Source organism: Lepidochelys kempii, chromosome 3 (genome assembly GCF_965140265.1).
Source record: "Lepidochelys kempii isolate rLepKem1 chromosome 3, rLepKem1.hap2, whole genome shotgun sequence".
NCBI classification, from domain to species: domain Eukaryota; kingdom Metazoa; phylum Chordata; order Testudines; family Cheloniidae; genus Lepidochelys; species Lepidochelys kempii.
Window position 1 is genome coordinate 130,763,192 of NC_133258.1, and position 22,549 is coordinate 130,785,740.

The following is a 22,549-nucleotide window of genomic DNA, read 5'->3' on the forward strand; positions in this document are numbered from 1 at the left end:
CCCACCATCCTTTGTGAAAATAGTCGTATCGTGTCATTTTAAGAAAATAAGATTTAAAAGTTTCTCATTTAAATTAGAGAAACTTAGATGTCTGAGTAAGAATATACACTACAAATGGGAAAGCATAAATTAAACTAAAATTTCTGAGTGGACAAGATGACCCTAATTTAGGATTTCATCTTTATCATCCATGGAAAAGCATGCAGAATTTTGAGGCTAGACATGGGTTGCCTAATTGCTCTTCTGAGCTATCCCAGTCACACTCTAACTGGCAAAAAGCTGATAGCACAAGGACTTTGCTCACACTCTTGCTTCCAGAAGAGTCAGGGGGTTAAATAGCTGAGATTGGGGAAGGGGGGGTTAAATAGCTAAGATGCCCAAGAAGGCTAATGGGAAGACAAATGGCCTTTTGTGATGACAGCATCATTATCTGAGCAGAAAGGTCTCATGCCAAGCCTCTTAATATTTGTGCTAGAGGTCTGTCTGCACTAGGGTAAAGGCATATTTTAAAGACATGTTAGTTAACACATTAAAAAACCCTAATGTAGATAGGGTAAACTGTATTTTAACATGTGATAGATATCTGGTCATGCTGAACACCTAGCTAGCGTGTAAGACAACTTGCCCTGGGCACACTGGGGTTTTAAAACAGAGTAGCTAACATGGATTTTAAAATATAGATAGAGATAAATATGGGGTTAGAGAAATTCATAGCCTCAGCTGCAGATGGAGAGGAACAGACTTTAATGGTTGAAGTCTGAGCCATGTTGCCTTAAAATAGGAGTTGCACTCAGACAAGTGATTCTCCCCTCCTTTACAGACTTACTTTTCCCTAATAGCCAAAGCCTTTATGGCTGCCAGAGTGCCAATGGGTAACCCCTTTGTGAGAGACATTTTCTTAAACTTTTTGGCTTTGCAAGTCAAAGCTAAAGTCATTTCCAACTCTGTCTTCTCAGATGTCTTTAAACATCAAGGGGCATTTTTGCAAGGCATTACTTTAGAGCAGTGCTTTTCAAACTTTTTAGGCTACATACCCCTTTCTAAATAATGTAGTCTAACATGTACCCCCATCTGAGACAGGTAGAGGAGATGCATGGGGGGGGGGGGGAGCGTGCCCCTCCCCCTCCAATTTCTGCCTTCCATTTAGCAACAGCTTCTAGAGGTTCTTAAACCGTGGGATGTGGAGTAACATTTGGGGGTAGGGGTGGTGACGCCAGGCAGCTTGGGCCAGCCCCGCGCAGCAGGGCTCAGGGGAGGGATTGCTACCTCCATCCCCGACTCACCTCAGCAGGCCACCCAGCCTGGGTTGGGGGGAGGCATAACCAAAAATTATAACTTGCAGGGTGAGGGGGTTCAGCTCAAAAAGTTTGAAAACAGCAGGTAATGCTCCCTTTTCAGTAGCTCAAACATGGGGCTGATATTTTCAGAAGGGTTTTTTTTAATTTTTATTTCTAATTTCTATCAGATGCTTTAAGGTCTTATTAGCTATTACTGCTTTCTCAATTAGGTTTAAATAGGTGAAACCATTCTTAACTGTCTGACATAATGAGCACCGAGGTCCTTCATCTTTTTCATCTAGTAACTGTATCTCAACCAAAATGCAGTAATTTGTGGTTTCCTGAAACAGGTCTTTCCCACAAATGGGTAGAAGTTGAAAAACATGGCAGCCTTACCATAATGCTGTAATTGATTTTTCTATTTTTATTAAGACCTACCTCTGCTAGTCACTGTTGGTTTATCTCTTAGGCCCTAGAGGACCTGTTTGTATTTGCTTTTATTTTGCACCATTTTTGCTGACTTTCCCACAAGATTTGTTCTTTGTAATGTGTGCCAAGCATACAAAAAAAAAAAAAAATAGAACAAGTAATTGTGCCCTAAATGTTGCATTGAATGTAGAGTAAGTTTCAATCTTTTCTCTCCTGTTGATTCTTTTCTGTTTTAGAACACAAGATTATTTACCCTTTGCAAGCCTCTCAGATTTGGTACTAACAATTGTCCTGCTAGTAGGGCAGTAGTGCAAAATTACTCAGGGTCAAACGATCATATATTGGCCAGTTAGATGGTTTGACAATGCAAGAGTATAACACAGCTGCGTAGAAACATACATACATATTACAATGCTTACTTTCTCTTATACTTCGTTGCACTTATGCAGTACTGTTTTATCTGAAGATTTGAAAGAACTAAGTCTTAAAACTCCTGTGAAATAGATCAATAAAGTGAGGCACAGGGAGGTTATTGCTAATCTACAGTAAGCAGAGCTGAATAGAATTCAGAGTCTATGTGAAGCTTGCAGCCCCTGCAGTTGTGAATCAAAAGAACCAAATGACTGAATGAAATAGCGAGTTTTAGTAAGTTTTTGTGTCAAAACCATGTGAAAATACTGCATTTTTCACTGTTTCCACCCCAAGTCATAACTGGGCTTCATTTCAGGTACCTGTGTTGAAGTGGTAACAAAACTAGGCAGTTTTGCTTTGTTTGAGGGTTTTGAGAGATGATCTGTTGCTTTGACTACTAGACTGCACTGCCTCTCTGCAATGAAGTAGACCAACAGGTTCCTATGTACTAGTTACCAGTATCAATTATTCTTTTGTAAACAAGAGTAATGAAAGCATCCAAGTCAACTCTCAGATCTGGATGTGATGTGGTGGTTAGGAAAAACCCTTTGTCTTTTAAAAAAACCCAGCAGTTAATATTAATTTTCCTTCTTTTTTTTTTTTTTAAATTGAAGGAGGAAGAAGTGGATGTAAATGATCTTAAGCTTAAAATTCTCTGTAAAGCTCTCCAAAGAGACAGGTAGGTCATAACTGAACATACATGAAGGGTACAATTTTCTCTATTCATAGCATTGATTTTTCTAATTGTAAATTTTTGTACTATTCTCCAGCTTCTAATATCAGATTGAATGTTCAAATGGTATGTATGTATGTTTAATATAGGTTCTGAAAAGTCTGTCCAGGACAATGTGTCTTTTTAGAGGGAGAGGAGAGGTATCACTTACAAAGCTACTTCTGTAATAGTTTATCCATTAAATCCTCTAGCTATTCTACAAATACTTTAAACATTTAGGGAATTAAAATGAAACTATGTGGTTTCTTGAATTTTCTTTTGCCCTTTAATGGAGGGGAGAGATGACTGGCTATGAAACTGGATTTTCTTCTTTGAGGCTAACAGCATATTTCCAATTGTGGAATAAGCAGATCCCAAGCTTGGGATCTTCTAGAGCAGTGTTTCTCAACTGATCACGGTTTAGGAAGGCAGCAAGCTGGTCCTCGGTATAAAAAAGGTAGAGAAACACTGTTCTAGAGCACTGTCCATTAAGGCTACTGCTGGAGACTGTCATGTCACTTATGCTGGGCACAGAACTACTTTGACAAATGATTCTCCAGAGCCAGCAGTCCAGGATGTTCAGCACTGGACTTAGTTGACTTGGACAGCTCCAGGGACCTTGGTTCTGCTTATGTTGGACACAAACACTTTGGTAAGCTGTTCCTCACTTTGTAGTCAACAAAACAGGACCATTGGTAATGGAAGAGACCAGGGACCTAGATATTGTTTTAGCTAGCTATAGAGCCACTTTGACTGGCAGATCTCCAAAGTCAATATTGGACACACCTTACTAGACTTAATCAACTGGATCTGAAGAGTTTCCCTCATCACCAGTGTTTGAGGCAACCCTCCTGCTCTTCATAGATCTTAGATCAGTGGTTCTCAACCAGAGGTACTCAGAGGTCTTCTCGTGGGTACATCAACTCATCTACACATTTGCCTAGTTTTACAACAAGCTACATAAAAAGCACTAGTGAAGTCAGTACCAATTGAATTTTCATACAATGACTTGTTTAGACTGCTCTATATACTATATACTGAAATGTAAGTACAAGATTTATATTCTGATTTATTTTATAATTATATGGTAAAACTGGGAAAGTAAGCAATTTTTCAGTAACAGCATGCTGTGACACTTTTGTATTTTGCTGTCTGGTTTTTGTAAGTGAGGTGAAACTTGGGGTAGACAAGACAAATCAGCCTCCTGAAAGGGGCACCGTAGTCTGGAAAAGTTGAGAGCCACTGCTCTAGATAATGCCCATGACATGTAGGGGACCCTTTCCTCCAAAAATAAAAAGGGATAGAGAATAAGACGGAGAATATCTTATTGCCCTTATGTAAATCCATGGTACGCCCATATCTTGAATACTGCATACAGATGTGGTCCCCTCTTCTTAAAAAAGATATACTGGCATTAGAAAAGGTTCCGAAAAGGGCAACTAAAATGATTAGGGGTTTGGAACGGGTCCCATATTAGGAGAGATTAAAGAGGCTAGGACTTTTCAGCTTGGAAAAGAGGGGATTAAAGGGGGATATGATAGAGGTATATAAAATCATGAGTGGTATGGAGAAAGTGAATAAGGAAAAGTTATTTACTTGTTCCCATAATATAAGAACTAGGGGCCACCAAATGAAATTAATGAGCAGCAGGTTTAAAACAAATAAAAGGAAGTTCTTCTTCACTCAGCTCACAGTCAACCTGTAGAACTCCTTGCCTTGCCTGAAGGTTAGGACTATAACAAGGTTTAAAAGAGAACTGGATAAATTCATGAAGGCTAAGTCCATTAATGGCTATTAGCCAGGATGTGGAAGGAATGGTGTCCCTAGCCTCTGTTTGTCAGAGGGTGGAGATGGATGGCAGGAGAGAGATCACTTGATCATTACCTGTTAGGTTCACTGCATCTTTGGGTCACCTGGCATTGGCCACTGTCGGTAAACAGGATACAGGGCTGGCTGGACCTTTGGCCTGACCCAGTATGGCCATTCTTATGTTCTAGTTTTCAAATGCTAGTCCAGTCAGATTTTTTAAACTATAGTCATACCCCACCCCCCACTCCAAAGGGACAGAAGGGGAAAAAATAACCAATGAGGGAAGAGTATATTCCATGCCCACTGCAACTTTGGCAGTCAAAAGGAGCTGAAGAGCAGTTGGAGCCACTCCCGCTTAAAGGGGAGGTTTGAAAGGATAGGGATTTCCAGAAAACTCCAAGCTTACATGGCCAAGGAGCATTTATCCTACAAGTGGGAATATGCAGGCAACATAGTTAGTTACTGATTAGTAACCTTCCCCACGCCTTATTAAATTGGCGGTAGATCCTGTTTTAAAAGCCTTCACAATTACAGCCCAACAAGTTTTTAGGTCTTGTCCATTCTGGGCCAAGAACAGAGTTTAGAAATGGTATTTAAACTCTGCTAGAACAAATTTTAAACATGACTCTGGCTAGCCAAACCTAATTAATGTGGATGGGGCCAATCTGTATTCAAACCAGTTTGGGTGGAATAGTGTTTAGATAGTTTACATATGATTTCCAGATTTGGTTCCCAGTTCACTGAGGTTCTGTAGCCAAGGAGGCTAATCCCTGTTCCAAAAGAGGTAGTGGCCATTCTCTAGCATCTGGAAAATGCTACATTAGGCATTCCACAACACCTGCTTTTAGGGGTGGAGCTTGTTACATTCCCTAACTTGATTACTATACATGGTGACTGGATTCTTTGGTACAACACCAAGACTCGCTAAGCATGCTTAGCAACATCCTAATATAGTGCTGGATTTCAGTTTCTCTCATTCTCTTCACCACTCCAATGCCTGTAGAAGGAGTGGAGGTAGGGGAAAAGGAGGGTAACAGGAAACTGTCTTTCTTTCTCCTCAATAAAACTATGGGTGAAATCCTGACTCTGTTGAAGTCAATGAGAGTTTTGCCACTGACCTCATTGGAACAACGGTTTCTCCCAAGATGCTACCTTTTGTTGTTGTTAGTGTACCTATTTGGAGACCAAACCATCCATTTCCCAGTGACCACACAACGTAATTATGTCCGTTTTAGGACTGAAATAATGGGTATATCTACACTGCAATTAAAAAAAAACCCACAGCTGGTCCATGCCAGCTGTCTCAGGCTCACAGGCCAAAGTGCTGTTTAATTGCAGTGTAGATGTTCAGGCTCTAGGACCCTGTGAGGTGGCAGAGTCCCAGAGCTTAGGCTGCAGCCTGAGCCTAGCATCTACATCACAATTAAACAGCCCCTTATCTGGAGCCAGCTGGCACTGGCGAGCTGTGGGTATCTGATTGCAGTGTAGTCATACCCAGCGTAATTCCAGGCTGCATGGCATTTGACATTGGGGACAAGAAACCTCAGCAACTGAAAAATCCAGTGCCAACAGCAAGGGAAGTTATTTTAAATTCGTTTTTTTCCCCTTTCTGCCAGGCATTTTAGAATGGTTTGAATTAGGGCTTCAACAGCAGCCTGACCTTTCCCTTGAATGACTCAGCATATCTGATCACATATTAAGGCTTGCAAACCTCAGAAACTAAGGATATTTTGTGCTGAGTTAGGGCCTTGCAATTTTAAACCTTTCACTCGACATTTTGTTCTTCCTTTGCTTCTCCTGTTTAAAAAAGTATGTTGGCAAGTTGCCTTTGCTTCTGTGTTCTGAAGAATGTCTTTTTACAGAAAACTTGTCAAAATGGTGATTGTGGAATAATTAAAATAATTGTTTAAACCAGCTTACTTAAACCCATGTGTGTAATTGATTCTGAGTTCTCTAACTGAAGCAAATAACTTTTTTCTGCTGTTACGGTTTAGTCAGTGGGGAAGCATTCCTATTATCTGCCTTATTAGATTGTCTTGTAATGCCACAATTTTAATAAAATTGTTCTCTAAAATATTAAAAGGATAATCAGTTCAGGATGCAAAGAACACTAGCTTTCAACTGTAGAAATGCACACAGAATACAGGTATACTTCAAGAAAATTTATTTCTATTTTAGTATCAGGTTTTTAATTATCCTGTTCTCATATTTGATCAAGTTTTTAATCAACTTTACAACTTATAATTTATACTTTGAGTTGCAGTTGGTCCAGTTCAGAAGGTAAAGATGATCCAATTGAAGCATCTAAAGACAGTATATTTGTGAAAATATTACAAAAGCTATTGAAAGAAGGTAAGTTTTGTTATATGTAAAGAATACTTTTTCAGATTACTGTATGTCAACCTTGTTTTAAAACACTTAACAAAATAAACAGCTTTTATCTATTAAAAAGAACAAGTAAGATGTAAAAGAAGCAAAAAAGCATTGCATCAGTAATTCATCAGATAAAAATGTGACCATGTGGCACCCTATTCTGTCTTTTTGTAGGGAGGCGACAAAACATGTAAATTCTCTCTCTCTCGGAGCCTCCAGATTACATCTGTTTTGCAGGAAGATAGTGTTTATTTTTTTAGTAACTCATTATTATACAATGGAACTCAGCCTCCAGTGTGAAGATTCCCTATGAAACAGGAGGAATTTTAAGACACCAGGACCGTATTTCAGAATGGCTTAATTGCTTTAACTCAAACTTTTAAAAAACTAACAAAAAGCCTTGAGTTCAGACCATTTAAGCAACATCACAACTCAACACAAATTGTTGGGGGGAAATTTTATAAGCAATTAAGAGATTAGAATAGTAACTCAACTATTAACTATAATGTTCACAATTTTAAAAAGCTATATTGTCAAATAAGAGAAGCTTGAAGGTTATAAATCTGAAGAAATGCACTTCCATAAGATTTAAAAATGCAACATAAAACTATCTGATTCTTGACCCTTTTTAAGGCTGCAGTATCCAGTCATTTGGACTAAGTCCATTTTAATTTATCAAAAGTATGATTTGTTAAACAGGGACTTTGTGGAGTTTACATAACTGTTCAAATATAGAATGTGAAAATGGTCAAATTGAGGAGGGGAATATAATAATCTTTAAACAATGAACTCAGTTTTACAGAACACTTTATAGAGTTGTTTCACTGCGTGACACAGTAGATGGAATAGAATTAGAACAGTCTTTACAACTGCAAACAAATGAATCAGGAATTGAAATACAGGTACAGATGTTTCCATAGGCATCCTTTCTAAGTATCTTGCAATTTCTGTAATGCAAGTTTATTTGTGTTGAAGGAGTTCAGCTCAGTGAATATTTACCAGAGGTGAAGGACTTGCTGCAAGCAGATGAACTTGGCAACTTGAAATCGAATCTTTATTTTGAATTTGTGCTAAAGGCAAACTATGAACACTATGTTCAAGGACAAGCATGATGACTCAACATTTTTGAAAGTAGAAATTTCTAAAGAACTGAGTTAAAGCAGTGTATACTTCTTTACATTCTGTACGTACTTCATTAAACCTTTGTAATAAAGTTTATACAGTAATGTGTTTGGCTTTTGAAATGAACAGTCTTTACAATATAGCTAAGTCTCTTAATTTTTCTCTGGGATACTTACTTTCTCTCCCAATGGCTGAAAATGTATGGTTGAGTAGATCAAGGGCTAACAGCAATCTATAGTTATACATAAACTTTAGCCAGTCTAACAGCTATTGAGATGTCTCTCTTGGCATACGCTGTGGATTATGACTGGGTACAGGTGGTTTGATTGTATGGAGATGAGTCGGAAGGGCGGGGGCTGAGAAATCCCATCAGTACGTTCAAGGCTTGACCAGAAATGTCCACATTACTAGACACTTCAAGCTAATTTTAACAAAGCTAAAGCCCAGGAATAAGATACCCCTACAAAGAGTGCCAGTCCTTTGATATACCATTTCCCATCTCCTTTCATTTTCTGTGCCTCTTTTGGTTTCACGTTTGTTCTATACTTTTGTCTCGTGTGCAGGAAGTCTCAGCACTGGCAGCACATACACCAGGGGTGAAATCCTGGCCCCATTGAAAACCATGGGAGTTTTGCCATTGACTTCACTGGGGGCAGGATTTCACCCCAGGGGTATATATTGGGGAAAAATACAGTAAATGTTAAATGATGGCTGAATATATAGCTTTTTGGAGTAAGAAATTAAAGCCACACTTGTGTAAAGCACTCTGCTTAGAAAATAGGCTTTTGGTATAAAACTTTGCATTGATACAGTACAGCACCTTCCATCTGAAGAGATCCATGCAAAAATGGATAGGTAAGTAGTCCCCCTTTACAGAAAAGGAAACTGGCACAGAAAGGATAAGTGACTTGCACAAGGTCACTCCTTGTCAGTGGCAGATGGGAATAGAACCCAGATCTCCTGACTCAAAAATCCCCTGGCCTAGCAAATACTACATCAGTCTTTCAACTTGTACATAAATGCAGTTTTTCACATAAATTTTCAACAAATCCAGAGCAATTTTTTAGATTAAGATTACAAATACAAAAGTTATCTATAGATTTTTACATTTTTAAAACTGAGATTGACGTTTTCACCCTACAGTAATTGACAATAAATGCCTAGAACCTAAGCTCACAAGAAACCTAGAAAGCAGTTACCAAAGTGAGAGTCCAGGAAGACCTTCCTTACTCGAAGACTCGTTCTTTACTAGTAGATGCCAACTTACCCCAGTTCACTTATCTCTGACACGATGATAAAAAAAAAAGTCCATGTAACTCTTAAAACATTGTAATGGTTCTCATACTGAAATAACAGGTTTAATTTAAAATCATATAAAAATTGCTTTAATCTGACAAATCGCAGGAGGAGCTTTTCTTTTACAAATAGTTTAATGTCCAGAGATTGAATGCAGAGCAACTTGCATACCCTTATGCTCTACTTGCCCTGGCTAGGTGCCTGCTAAAACAACTTGATCCAACAGCTGAGAAGGTCATAAGTTAAATCAGTTGAAGAGAATCCAATTTCTAGTTTAAAAAGCACAGCTATCGCACCATTGCTTCCCCCCTCCCTGTGCTAATACAGTGCTCGGCTGAAAGGCTGAACATGTTTGGAAGAACAGACTTAGCTAGAGGTGTTCTAACTAATATGGAAGAGATACTCATTAGCAACCTTGTAAAAAGTCAACACAATTAAACATCATCTGTTTGTACAGTATTACATGGCTGTGAGAGCAGCAGGTAGAATTTACAGCTTTGACTTTACAAAAGGGAATAATTCAAAGTATTGGAAATTTACTTACTCATGTAAAACACAATTTTAAATGGAAACGGGATCTCAAATTATTTAAAAACTAAACTAAACATTTAGGAGATGGGAAATGGTATATCAAAGGACTGGCACTCTTTGTAGGGGTATCTTATTCCTGGGCTTTAGCTTTGTTAAAATTAGCTTGAAGTGTCTAGTAATGTGGACATTTCTGGTCAAGCCTTGAACGTACTGATGGGATTTCTCAGCCCCCGCCCTTCCGACTCATCTCCATACAATCAAACCACCTGTACCCAGTCATAATCCACAGCGTATGCCAAGAGAGACATCTCAATAGCTGTTAGACTGGCTAAAGTTTATGTATAACTATAGATTGCTGTTAGCCCTTAATCTACTCCAAAGAAAGGGTTATTTAAGCATTCTGTTTTGCAGAAAGTCAATATTTATAGGTTGTAAGCTCCTGCAGGCAGATTGTTTGTCCTGCGCAGCATGGAGTATATGTCCTCAACAAATGAACTGTGTAATGTTCACAGCTAAGGCTCTTTGGTCTAGTGCTGGTGTAAAAGGTACTTTGCATTGATATAGTACCTTTCATCTGAGGATCTCTAAAGCACTAGGCTGTAGGCAGTAGATTTAAAACAAAACTTATTTTAATAACTTCCATACTCAAACTGAAGTTCAATATTTGGATATTAGGAATGTTCAATGTGTTCACCATGTCAGTATAAAATTTGAAAGGTCAAGATTATTGGGTTATTGTCCCTTTGCAGCTGCTTGTTCATTCTATGCAGTCAGAACTCCGTGATTCCTGTTGGAGATCTGCTTCTATTAGGGCAAATGGGGTCCAAAGTGTAAATTGCAAGAGTTAGAGTTAAGATTTGGTATTTGCTCCTATTTCCAAGCTTTTCTGATAATCTGTTCACTAAAACAAAACTTTATGGTGAACACTTCTCTTATAGAATAGACTTCTCTCAAATAGGGGCACAGAGAAGATGTCTTCATTTAGCACTACATATGAATGTCACGGGTATCCTATTTTGCTTCATAATAGATCTAAAAAAATTGCAATGAAGGGAAACCGTTACAATAAGTATAGACTACTACCTGTTCCTGCAAGAAAGTTTTCAGTTAGCCATGTGGTTAAATTAAACAGGGGAGAAAATGTTCTCAAATGTTTGGGGGGGGGGTGTTACATAAGTTTTATAATTAAAGAATGTATTAAGCATTTCTTTCCTTGTAGAGGATACAAATCATTTTAAATGTCCAACCCTCACTTGTAAAATCACAAGTTTAAGAATAATGGGAAAGGGTGTGAAGTTGAGATTTGTATCAAGATAAGTGGAAGAAATTGGACATTCCACTCCGGAGATCAGTTTTATTCTTGCCCTGGTCTTATTGCTGAAATGTGAACTGACTTGTCGCTGTGGTGGCTGAGCACTGAAAAAATAAATAAATATTGGTTTAGCCCCTTGTGCCTATCCTAGGTTTTAATCCCAGAAAATGTATACAGGGGAAGTGGCCTTTTATGTGGAAAAATAATATTGCCACCAGGCATTTGTCTATATTGAATTGCTATTTATCATACTTAGCGATAGTATCAGTTTGAGATACCATGAGATTTGTTGTAGGAAAACCAAAATGGTATATGTCCAGTAATTTTTTTTTCAAAATTTACAATAAAAGGTCACTGACAATGCTTCCATTGTTAATATTTTAAGCATGGTTTATGCCACCACATATGGATGACTGGACTACAAATACATCTCTCATGAAATAACTAACCTGTACTTTAGTCTGCTTCTGAGCATCTTTTTTTAATATCTGATTGTGATTCCTTAAAATCCTCAGGAAAGGTAGTTTCTTTTTATGGTGAATTTATGTAGGTTCAGTTTTAGTCAGAGTTTGGGAAGAGGAGAAAATTGCAGAAAAAATCATTATTCCCCCAGCCTGTTTTACAACAATAGCATGGCAGGAAGTGGAAATGGAAAGCAGCAGCAAAAAGACATAGTGTGCAGCCAGAGGCGAAGGGAAGAGCTGCCAGACTAGGAGTTGCAGAGATTAAATGTTCAAGAAGAAGAAAAGTCACCTGTCTCCTGATAAACCTTGCTGCTGTCTTGCAGCTGGGGAAATCCAACTGCAGAAAATGCCTTCTCCTTCATAGTGGTTCCTGGTAGCACAGAGACTTCCTTCTCGCACTTCTTTCTCTACCCCACATTTTAGTTGTCCTTTTTTCAGAAAGATTTTCCTTTGGTTACTCCTACCCTAATTTCTCCATGGTTGGTTGCTACAAACCAGACCTGCTTTCTTCATCTCCTTTACCTGATTCTTCCTTCTAATTGTAACAGAAATTTCTAAAGAAAGTCTTTCACCTATGCCAAATAGAATCTCTGCTTATTCAGAGCCTGGCTAGATGAATAGTTAATTCCCCTTTATTTAACTATGGAGTAGTTTCATCCAGTCAGAGGCAGCTTATCAGTAAGACTAATATACCTTTTTAAAACCCTTATGGATGAGCTATTCTGAGTCACACATCAAGTCTGTGTTCTAAGCCAATCAGAACTCAGCAGGTCAATAATGGATACAGTTCATAAATGCAGTTGGAGTGCACCAGGATCCAACAGCTAGTGGTTAAATCTACATCAGCCTTCTGGTATTAGAAATAGTCACTGATATAAATTTTCCCAGGACCAATATCTCTTGAAGGGTTTCTTTAGCAATCATCCACTGTTACCCTATGCATTTTTTTCATATGTAGCTTTAAACCAGACCCAATAAAATCTGTGTGCTTTAAAGAGCTCACTAATATGAAACTGATTTTTAAATGTAAGGTCAGATCCCATATAGGGCAAATGAAACCATGAGGGGGGCATTGTGTATAAGTAAATCATAATCTACTGTTTCCTTTTCAGTGTTAGATTTTCATCTGTGCTAACTCCCCTTCTTACCTACACAATCTGTTACTTTTGTAAATGTGTTTTCCCCCTTTTATGTCTATTCTCTGTTGGGGTAAATACAATTCCTATTTTGGAGGAAGAACTGACCCTTCCCTGATTTGGCAAAGAATTGTACAAGAATTGAATGGGTACTTAATAATGTTCTGTGATCCCTACCTTTAAAATTTAATTACAAGCATTTTTTCAGGATGCCTGAAAGTTACAAACCTCTCCTCCTCAAAAAGAAAAGGAGGACATGTGGCACCTTAGAGACTAACCAATTTCTTTGAGCATAAGCTTTCATGAGCTACAGCTCACTTCATCGGATGCATGTAGCTCAGGAAAGCTTATGCTCAAAGAAATTGGTTAGTCTCTAAGGTGCCACAAGTCCTCCTTTTCTTTTTGCGGATACAGACTAACACCGTTGCTACTCTGAAACCTCTCTTCCTCAATAAGTCTTGTGGTAGATGCAGCCAGGCCTTTGTTAATTACGTATCTAGGCTATCTTGCTGGTTGCTGAAACTATAAGTAGGAAATGTAGGAGCAGTTTCTTCTACCTAATTTTACAGAGAAATAGCCTATAAAAGGATATTTTATGGTGGAAACACTTCTACCTTTATCTTCCATAGAGAAAAACCCTGGTGAGCATATGGATTCCTTCCAGCATATGTGTACATTATGTACTTTAGAAAAGTAGATGTGGGTTACCATTGCTCTAAGTGAGGCTGCCTCTCTCTTCCACTAACTTTTGTCACCATATCTGTCTTTCCTGTCCCGCTAAAGGATCCATTTATTTCAATTCTCTCTGTAAGCAGCTGCTGTGCTTCCTATCCTAACAGAAGTTTGACAACTACCAGCTGGACTTCCAGCCTTCCCCAACCCAAAATGACCATTAAACCTCTACATGACCATAAGTAGATTCAAATCCCTGGAGAATTCTTTTTAAATATATCTGAATGTATCAGTGGTACAAATAGCATAAACAACAGCAGACCCACTGTGCATGGGAGCTGTCCAACCCATACTGGCAACGAGCCAGAACGTGGGTCTTTCTCATCTATATATAAAACTGGTTTTGCACAGCGTTTATTATTATTATAAAAAGCTGCTGCTGTGCAAGATTGAATTTTTCTACCAAAAAAACAAACAAACAACTGCCGTGATTAAGACAAGGAAACGTGGCCCCCTGCGCGGGCCCTTCCCCCTGGGATGGAGAATGCTCAGCAGGAGGCAGCGTCCCCCGAGCTGCCGGTGTGTCTGACACAAAGGGGCCGCTTCAAGAGACCCTACGCAAGTGTGCCTGGCTCGCCGGGGCGCTGTGCGCTAGGCGGCCGGCATGAAAGTGGGGAGCGGGAAGTGAACGGCCAAAGGCAGGGGCCTTGCTGGGGGGCCGGAGCGGCGCTGGAGAGGTCCCCGCCGCTTGGCTCCCGGCGGGCCGGCGTCAGAGCCCCTTGCCCCCGGCCACTCACCCCGCGGCGCAGCTCTCCGCCCCTCTTCCTCGGGCTGAGCCGGGCTCGCCTCCCCCTGGCTGCCCCGGGCCGGGGGCTCCCTGCGCCGCCTTCTCCTTTCTGGGTAGCGCGGGGTCGGGATTATTTCGGACACGAGCCCTCCCGGCCCCTTCCCCTGGCCCGAGGCGGGGGCCGGGGAGGGCCCGGCAGACGCTCCTTATACGGCCCGGCCTCTGGTCCCTGGGCCCGGGCCAGGAGCTCCTTCTTTGGGCAGCCCCGCGGCCGCGCGGCGGGTCTGGGGGGCTCCGGCCGGGCCAGCTCGCTGCCCAACACCCAAATATGGAGACAGACGGGGAGACATTCCTGCGGCCGGCGGGGGAGGCGGCGGCGGCGGCGGCCCTATAAAGACCTGCCGGGGCCGGGCAGCTCACCGAGCTGGAGAGCCGCGAGGAGCCTGAGCCGGAGCCGGAGCGGAGAGCCAGGAGCCACCCGAGGTGAGCCGGGGGAGCCCCGCGGGGCGGGGGCTGAGTCCGCAAAGCCCAGGGAGCGCGGCGCGCCGCCAAACGCCCAGCCGGGGCCCGAGACTAAACAGTGTCTGGGGAGCCGCCAAAGCGCCAGCCCCCAGAGGCGGGAGCCTCCCCTCCGCTGCGGGGAGCGAGCGAGCAGGCCGGGCTGGCTCGCCAGGCTTCTGCTCTCGTGCTGCTGGGGAGGCATCGCGTCTACACGCGGGGGCACAGCTCGGCTCCCTCGCCAGGCAGCGAGAAACTAGCGCCTCTTGCCTGGACTGCGGCCGATCTGCCGGGCAACTTCCCTGGAGCCGAGCTGGCGCTGGGTGGAGGGAGAGAGTGCTAGCAGGTACGCGTTACCTACCTCTCCAGGACCTCGTTACTGATCGTAATGAACAGGGACATCGTTTAAGTGGCTCCGGCTGAGCCAGTCTTCTCTTTGATTGTAGCCCGGCGGGGCGGTGGGGTTCAGATTTTAAGGAAAAGCACAGTACCATAGATTTTTACTATTTGGATTTTAACTATTTGTGCCATCCAAGATGGTACTGGAACTTGGATTACTTCGCAGTTTCTTAATTCCATCCAATTGAAAGCAGCACGTGTATTGTTTCAAACTTTTAAAATCCTTTAATAACTAGGCGAAAAGTAACTTTTGAAAGTTTATTCTTCCTGTCTCCAGTTTTTGCCACACTATTGAATCAAAGTGCCTGGCCTTTATTTTAAAACTGTGGCTTACTATTGTTATCCTGATAAAGGTTTATAATAATTTCTCCTAAATACTCTTGGCTGCTATGATCTACTTTAACTTGTGTTCCAGATTGATGAGATTTTTAAATCAATTGAAGATGATTATAGGATCACAATTTTTACCCTCCCCCCCCACCAAATATAATCACTGTGTGTAGCTTAACTGTATATATTAAAACTACCAGATTACATGGTGACAATCTCTAAACTTGATAAAATGAGGATCAAGGAATAAAGAATGCAGTTTACTGAGGATGTGGTGGATTAATTCTGTTAGTTCTTTGAGCTAATTTACAATTTCCTATAACCCATACTGAGTGGAATAAAGATTTTAAAATAGAGTTATAACATTGAAGGGAAGGCTGGATGTACGTTGAGTTTAAAATGTGATTTTAATTAATCACTTTAAAGTAGCATAGAAGTTTTTTGTTTTAAATCAAACCCTTTGAGATGCCCTTTGGACCTTGCAGCCCCATTCTGAAGCCACGCCCCACTTTACCCCGCACCTTCTGTGGGTGGGGAGAGCCTGGCTCCTCTGGGACAGTGGATCATGAGTGGTGAGACTGCGGCTGTGTTGCATTGTCTCTCGTCGGCTCTTACGGTGGTTTGATTTTCTTGCCGTTCCCCAGAAAGCCGACACCATGTGTGATGAGGATGAGACCACCGCGCTCGTATGCGACAACGGCTCTGGCCTGGTGAAGGCTGGCTTCGCCGGGGATGATGCTCCCAGGGCTGTGTTCCCCTCCATTGTGGGCCGCCCTCGCCATCAGGTACGATGCCCTGGCTTCTAGCCGTTCCAGGACTGCAGCTTCACAGAGGTAGTGGTGAAAAACCAACCCCTGCTTTCTGGGGAAAGTCCCTAATCACGTGGGAGAGGCTGACCCCCCTCCATAATGGGACTGAGTACTTTATATGCCAGCTGTGCTACAACTGCCTGCTGTCACACCAGCTGTGACCCAATCACCCTTCCTCCCATCATGAAACTAGCATATATATATATTACTTACTAACACTTATATAATACGCCATCAGTGCCCCACAAATGTGCTCTGTGCTCCATGCAGACGCACCTGCTCTTACAATAGGCTGGATTTGCCCTAGCTGTGCCCTGTGACTTGGGAGCCTTCTCCTCTTCTGACCTGAGCTGGCTGTCACTCCCCAGGGTGGATAACGTGTGACTCTCTCCCTCCTTCCCCGGAGAGATGTTAAGCTTCCCAACCCCCTTTTGTTCCTCTCTAGGGTGTCATGGTGGGTATGGGTCAGAAAGACTCCTACGTGGGGGATGAAGCTCAGAGCAAGAGAGGTATCCTGACCCTTAAGTACCCCATTGAACACGGCATCATCACCAACTGGGATGACATGGAGAAGATCTGGCACCACACTTTCTACAATGAGCTGCGTGTGGCCCCCGAGGAACACCCCACCCTGCTCACTGAGGCCCCCCTCAACCCCAAGGCCAACCGTGAAAAGATGACCCAGATCATGTTTGAGACCTTCAACGTGCCCGCCATGTATGTGGCCATCCAGGCTGTTCTGTCACTGTACGCCTCCGGCCGTACCACTGGTAAGTGAGGGTAATGGGCCTCAAACAGCACCCACCCTCACCTGGGGGGCATCCACCTACCAGCATAGGTGCCACCCACCCTCACCTAGTGAGGGCACCGACCCACTGGCATAGACTCTTAAACATGAAGAGAGGCCCCCCATTCTGCTTTAGATTGATGTTGCCACTAGTAAAAACAAACTTTGCCTGCCCCTTTTCCGTGAGGTCCTGCAGGGTTTGCTCCTTCCCTTGTGACCATTTCCCCAGCCTTGCCTTGTGTTGGCCTAGGGAGGTGCTCGGTCTCACTCTCCCACCCCCTCGCAGGTATTGTGCTGGACTCTGGTGATGGTGTCACACACAACGTGCCCATCTATGAGGGGTATGCTCTGCCACATGCCATCATGCGCTTGGACTTGGCCGGTCGGGACCTCACTGACTACCTGATGAAGATCCTGACAGAGCGTGGCTACTCTTTTGTCACCACTGGTAAGTGGAGCCTGCACGCCCACCACCACCTCTGATCGGCAGCACACAGCAGTCACGCTCGAGGCTGACTTGTTTAATTTCCATGGGGATGGCCAAATCCTGCAAACCTGCACTCCTTTGTGTGACTAGGGATCACCACTCAGTGCAATGGGCACTTGTACTTAGCTACTTGCTTGTTAATTGGCACAGGTTTGTACTTGATAGACACAACCTGAGCTGGGGATACCTGGTGTGTATTTGCTCAGTGTGGTCTTGTTTGATAGATTTAATGTTAAACACGGGGATCTGTATCTGATGTTCCATGTTGAAAATCTGGGATCATGATTTGACTCCCCTCTCCAGTCATATTGTTGACTGACTCTGCACAGTCTCCCCCAGAGCCAGAAAACATGTAGGCACGTTCTTTTGGAGCCCTTGCCTGTTCCCCTTGACCTCTGGCTGTGCTGTTTTCTCCTCTCTCCTGTTCCAGCCTTCTAACATCTTGTTTTTCCCTGTGACAGCTGAGCGTGAGATTGTGCGTGACATCAAGGAGAAGCTGTGCTATGTGGCTCTGGACTTCGAGAATGAGATGGCAACTGCAGCTTCCTCCTCCTCCCTGGAAAAGAGCTATGAATTGCCTGATGGGCAGGTCATCACTATTGGCAATGAACGTTTCCGTTGCCCAGAGACCCTCTTCCAGCCATCCTTCATTGGTATATAATCCTCTCTCTCTCCAAAGAAGTCCTTCCCTTCAGTGTTACTGATCCTTCTGCTTCACTGGTGGATTAAGTGCACTTACCTCTGTATTCCTTTATCTCTTCATGTCACCAGGTATGGAATCTGCTGGTATTCATGAGACAACTTACAACAGCATCATGAAGTGTGATATTGACATCAGGAAGGACCTGTATGCTAACAATGTCATGTCTGGTGGTACCACCATGTACCCTGGTATTGCTGACCGCATGCAGAAGGAAATCACAGCTCTGGCTCCAAGCACAATGAAGATCAAGGTACATTTGACTATATGATTATTGACTCTTATATTCAGATAAGACTTATTTTCAGACAAGTACAGTGGAATAATATATAATACTTAACACTGCTGATCTTCAAAGCACTTTACAAACAATCAGATGCACCTATTCGAACTAACTCTATGCCATTTCACCTCCCTTAACATGTTAAGTTAGGTGTAGTAAATCATAAAATGTTTTCTGTGCCCATATATGGTTTGTTTACTGATCAGAGCTCTGCTTACTCTTGTAGATCATTGCACCACCTGAGCGTAAGTACTCTGTCTGGATTGGTGGCTCTATCCTGGCTTCCCTGTCTACCTTCCAGCAGATGTGGATCACAAAACAGGAATATGATGAAGCTGGCCCATCCATTGTCCACCGTAAATGCTTCTAAGCATGTTTACATGATCACTATGCTAACCACTCTCAGGATGACACTGTTGTAAGTTGTAGGTTGTTGAATACCTGCAACAGCCATGTAACTTTCTATTTTGTAACAATTTCTGTTACTGTTGCTGCAAACTCCAAGTGACACAGAGTGTATGTAAAGTGTACATAAATTAATGTATTATCTCGTTTTGTTTATTTTTAAAACCATGCCCTGTGGAAGGAAACCAAAAACTTCAAGAAGCATTAAATCAGTCATTCTGTCACACCCCATTGGAGTTGGTTATGTCATGATTATTTCTGTTTCTGGAGCTGAAATCTCTACATACATTTATCCTGTTCTTTAGAACTGGTTACAATTTAGGGAGGAAGAAAAGGTTACGACACTTTAAATTGACATAATAATGATGCAGGGTTATTGTACACAGTAGCAATGCTACATTAAACAAACACACTGGGTTATAGAAGGTCAGAGTGCTTCACAATTAGTTTTCAAAATATATTTTAAAAGGCTTTGGTGTCCTTTTCTTCCAGTTTAAATATAAACCTGAAACTGCTTTCTTGGTTCTGAGAAATACTTAAACATCTCTAATTTTTAGAATTACACCTGATCTTCCTATTCTGTGCTATCATACAGGTACTGCCCTAGCCTCAAGTTCAGGTTCACATTTTCTGCGTAAAATCTCTTTTTCAACAGATTACAGCCTGGCTCTAAAAAAATGGTCATAGCTGTAATGTGCCCATCTCAGCCTAGACACCTTTTTCTAACTTTTTAAAAAGGCTGTTGGGTTGTAGGAGTTGCTTAAACTCAGCAAAAACAAAACTCCTTTTGAAGGAGATGCAGTCTTACGCTGGCCCAACGCCAAAGAGATTTCACTGGACAAATGATCCTATGCAACACATGTGTTGCAAATGCCTCATTGGAACAGAATGTAAATAGTAAGTTTTTTATAACCCATTTCTAAGTGGAACTGACAGGAGAGGGTTTTTCTTTAGAACTACTAGTAAATCACTGGGCTAAACTATATATAACTTAGCTGAGCCCTTCACTCTTTATTTGGCCATTCTGTGACTGCCCTGAAACACTGCATAAAGTAAATGCCCAGTGGCAGACAGGGAGTGGGGCTTAAATATAGATCATTCCACTCTATTATACACAGGCAAATATCAACTACACCCCCTCTTGGGAAACAGGGGCAGTGCCCAGATGAGCCTTGGGAGCTTCCTCACAAGTTAGGCAAGGGACTTGGGCGCCTGAGGGAGATCCCTCTTTGAGAAGGGGTCAGAAACTTACTGTTGTAATTCTTGTTCAATGGCTTCAGACTCTGAGTCAATCTGGTGGCCCTAGTTTGGCTGTCAGTAAATAGTAAAGACTGAATCATAAGATCCAAACCCAACTATGGATACAATTAGGAGGCCCACGGATAAGCCAGAGCTAACTGCTCAAGCTCCCTTTCATTAGCCACAGCATTTCTTCCCTGAGAGGAAGCCACACCTTTTAGCCCTTGATTAGGGGATGGGACTTGGCTGCCCTTATTAATTCAGCTTCAGCAAAAATCCAAATTCTTTCCCCTCTGCTCAGGAACTCCTGACCACTCACTCTTCAGGTGCTCCACTCTCATGGACCCAGCAGTATGAGGGGATTGGAAATGTAACTGGGAGTGGCCAAGTCTTTCAGTCCACTCCTAATAGCCCAGACCCCCTGTTTGTCCTTCTAGTAGGAAAACGGAGATGGGGAGCGTTGTGGTTGTGGGGATGCACCCTAGAGGTCCTGAAGGAGCTATGGATCCTCCTTAATGCGGAGTTGGTAGGCTGGAAAATGGTAAGTGACAAAACAACCAGTTTTGACAGAGTATCACCCTAATGGAGGTAAAATAGGAAGCCAGTAACCCTGTCCCCTGTGTGTTCCTCCCTCATACCCTGGAATGACTGAAATGGGTTCCTTTAAGCATCGTGGCATGATTCTGTTAGACAGAAATTAATCTCTAAGAGCCTTATTTGATATGGATTTCTTGGTCATGATCCCATTGAAATAATTGCACAGTAAAGTCAAAGAGATCACAAAGATCCCCAAATACTGCATTTGTTTTAGATAAGGGTTTTTAGAGACATAAGGTATGTGCATGTGTGTAAATGATTGTTAGAATAAAAGATGATCACAAAGGGATTCACACTGGTATAGGACTCAATCCTACAAGCTTTAGTCATGTAGCTGAGTGTTTTCAGGTCTAGACCATTTAGTGTCTTCAAAGTATTGTCAAAGTCAGATTCAGGACTCACATAATTTGTCAGACCACTCTATTTATTAGCAAAGCGCTTTGCTAATGCACCCAGATGTGAACCCCTCTCTGAGGCTCAAGATAACTTATTTATACAGCTAAGCCAAAGCCAATTTAACATAAGAGACAAAAGAAAGCAGAAACTGACAAATATACATACATATCTTATTTGCATACTAACGTTTACCAATCTCCTAGCTCAGTAGGAGCTCTAAGTTAATTAGTTTGAGGACCCATTGTCTCACACTCCTTAATGTTTCTCTTCCTGACAACTATATTTCAACAAACCCTTCAAGTAGCATTTCTTTAATGAATTATAATTTCAATATAATTCATTCTACTTTCACAATCCCTCCTTTTGGTCAAGCTACGCAATGACCAATAATGACTGGGTTCCACATATCAATCATTCTTTATCTCTTTGTTCATCAATGATATTTAAAATCATCAAATTAGCACTCTGGTTTGGGGCAGCTATCTGTGTAGCATGCCTGACACAATTTTGGATACAACAGGAAAGTAACTGAAAATATACAAAAATTATTGGGATTCCAAACAGGAGAGTTAGGGCTCCCTGAAACAACCAGTTTCCTATGTCACAGAAATTGAAAAGGTTACTTAGCCACTTCCATAAAGAACTTGGCTCTTCGTGGGAAAGATATGCTAATTGTTCTAAGTGGCTAGCACGATCTATTACCTCATTGGTGTTGTCTGGTATATACACACAGCAGTCTTTTCCAATGAGAGTACAAGTCCCTCCTTTTGCCGCCAGCACTATGTCCAATGCCTGATGGTTTTGGAGGGCCATCTGTTTCTTTGGCCAGGGCTCTTAAACTTTCTCCAGTTTCATTTGCCATTATTTCAACTGCTGCTTGTAACCTTAGGATACTTTTTGCATGATGTATTACTCCCCCTAATGGTATTAAGGAACCGCCAATGGCCTCTTCCCAGGTTAAGGGGCTTATGTTGTTTACATACCATTGGGCATCTGTTAAGTCCCTTCTTTTTCGCCTGAAATTGCGGAGCCGTTCTCGAGGGAAGGTTCCTAGCACTCGGAATTGTGGGAAGAGTCGGGCGGGATAACAGATTCCTGACCAATTAGCTGGTAGTGCGGTATAAGCTCTGGTCCCACACACCCAGTGATGGCCTATTAAGGCCAGGAAGGGTCAGTTGCACCCATTTGTCGTATAGGTGTTTGCAAAGGAGGAGGAGTATCCCACAAAGGGTACAGGGTCATTCTCCTTACGAGGAGTGGTGTTATTTGCATGACATTGAAAGATTGT

The 22,549-nt window shown here is 42.1% G+C and overlaps 2 protein-coding genes across 5 annotated transcripts in view; both read left to right on the plus strand.

The window, feature by feature from the left end:
- Positions 1 to 8,241, plus strand: part of NUP133 (nucleoporin 133) — a 69,334-nt gene extending 61,093 nt beyond the window's left edge. For 2 of the 3 annotated variants that reach the window (XM_073338052.1, XM_073338054.1), the window contains 3 exons: positions 2,732 to 2,796; positions 6,896 to 6,990; positions 7,987 to 8,241. In XM_073338052.1, coding sequence (XP_073194153.1) covers positions 2,732 to 2,796; positions 6,896 to 6,990; positions 7,987 to 8,123 — 297 coding nt within the window. In that variant the 3' untranslated portion in view covers positions 8,124 to 8,241. The remainder of the gene's footprint in view (positions 1 to 2,731; positions 2,797 to 6,895; positions 6,991 to 7,986) is intronic. The other variant, XM_073338053.1, reaches the window with a different exon arrangement.
- Positions 8,242 to 14,206: 5,965 nt separating this feature from the next.
- On the plus strand, positions 14,207 to 19,260 carry ACTA1 (actin alpha 1, skeletal muscle). 2 transcript variants are annotated; one of them, XM_073338055.1, is made up of 7 exons: positions 14,207 to 14,814; positions 16,203 to 16,343; positions 16,813 to 17,137; positions 17,441 to 17,602; positions 18,103 to 18,294; positions 18,413 to 18,594; positions 18,851 to 19,260. In XM_073338055.1, the coding sequence occupies exons 2-7, from the start codon at positions 16,215 to 16,217 to the stop codon at positions 18,992 to 18,994; spliced, it is 1,134 nt and encodes a 377-aa protein (XP_073194156.1). In that variant the 5' UTR covers positions 14,207 to 14,814; positions 16,203 to 16,214; the 3' UTR covers positions 18,995 to 19,260. The 2 variants fall into 2 exon arrangements, with proteins under 2 accessions (XP_073194156.1, XP_073194157.1); XM_073338056.1 differs by lacking the exon at positions 14,207 to 14,814 and adding an exon at positions 14,923 to 15,175.
- The last annotated feature ends 3,289 nt before the right edge of the window (positions 19,261 to 22,549 follow it).

Coding starts and splice junctions, on each gene's coding strand:
- ACTA1 (XM_073338055.1), top strand. CDS start 16,215: ATGTGTGATGAGGATGAGACCACCGCGCTCGTATGCGACAACGGCTCT. Junction 17,138..17,440: donor CGCCTCCGGCCGTACCACTG/GTAAGTGAGGGT, acceptor ACCCCCTCGCAG/GTATTGTGCTGGACTCTGGT. Junction 18,595..18,850: donor CAAGCACAATGAAGATCAAG/GTACATTTGACT, acceptor TTACTCTTGTAG/ATCATTGCACCACCTGAGCG.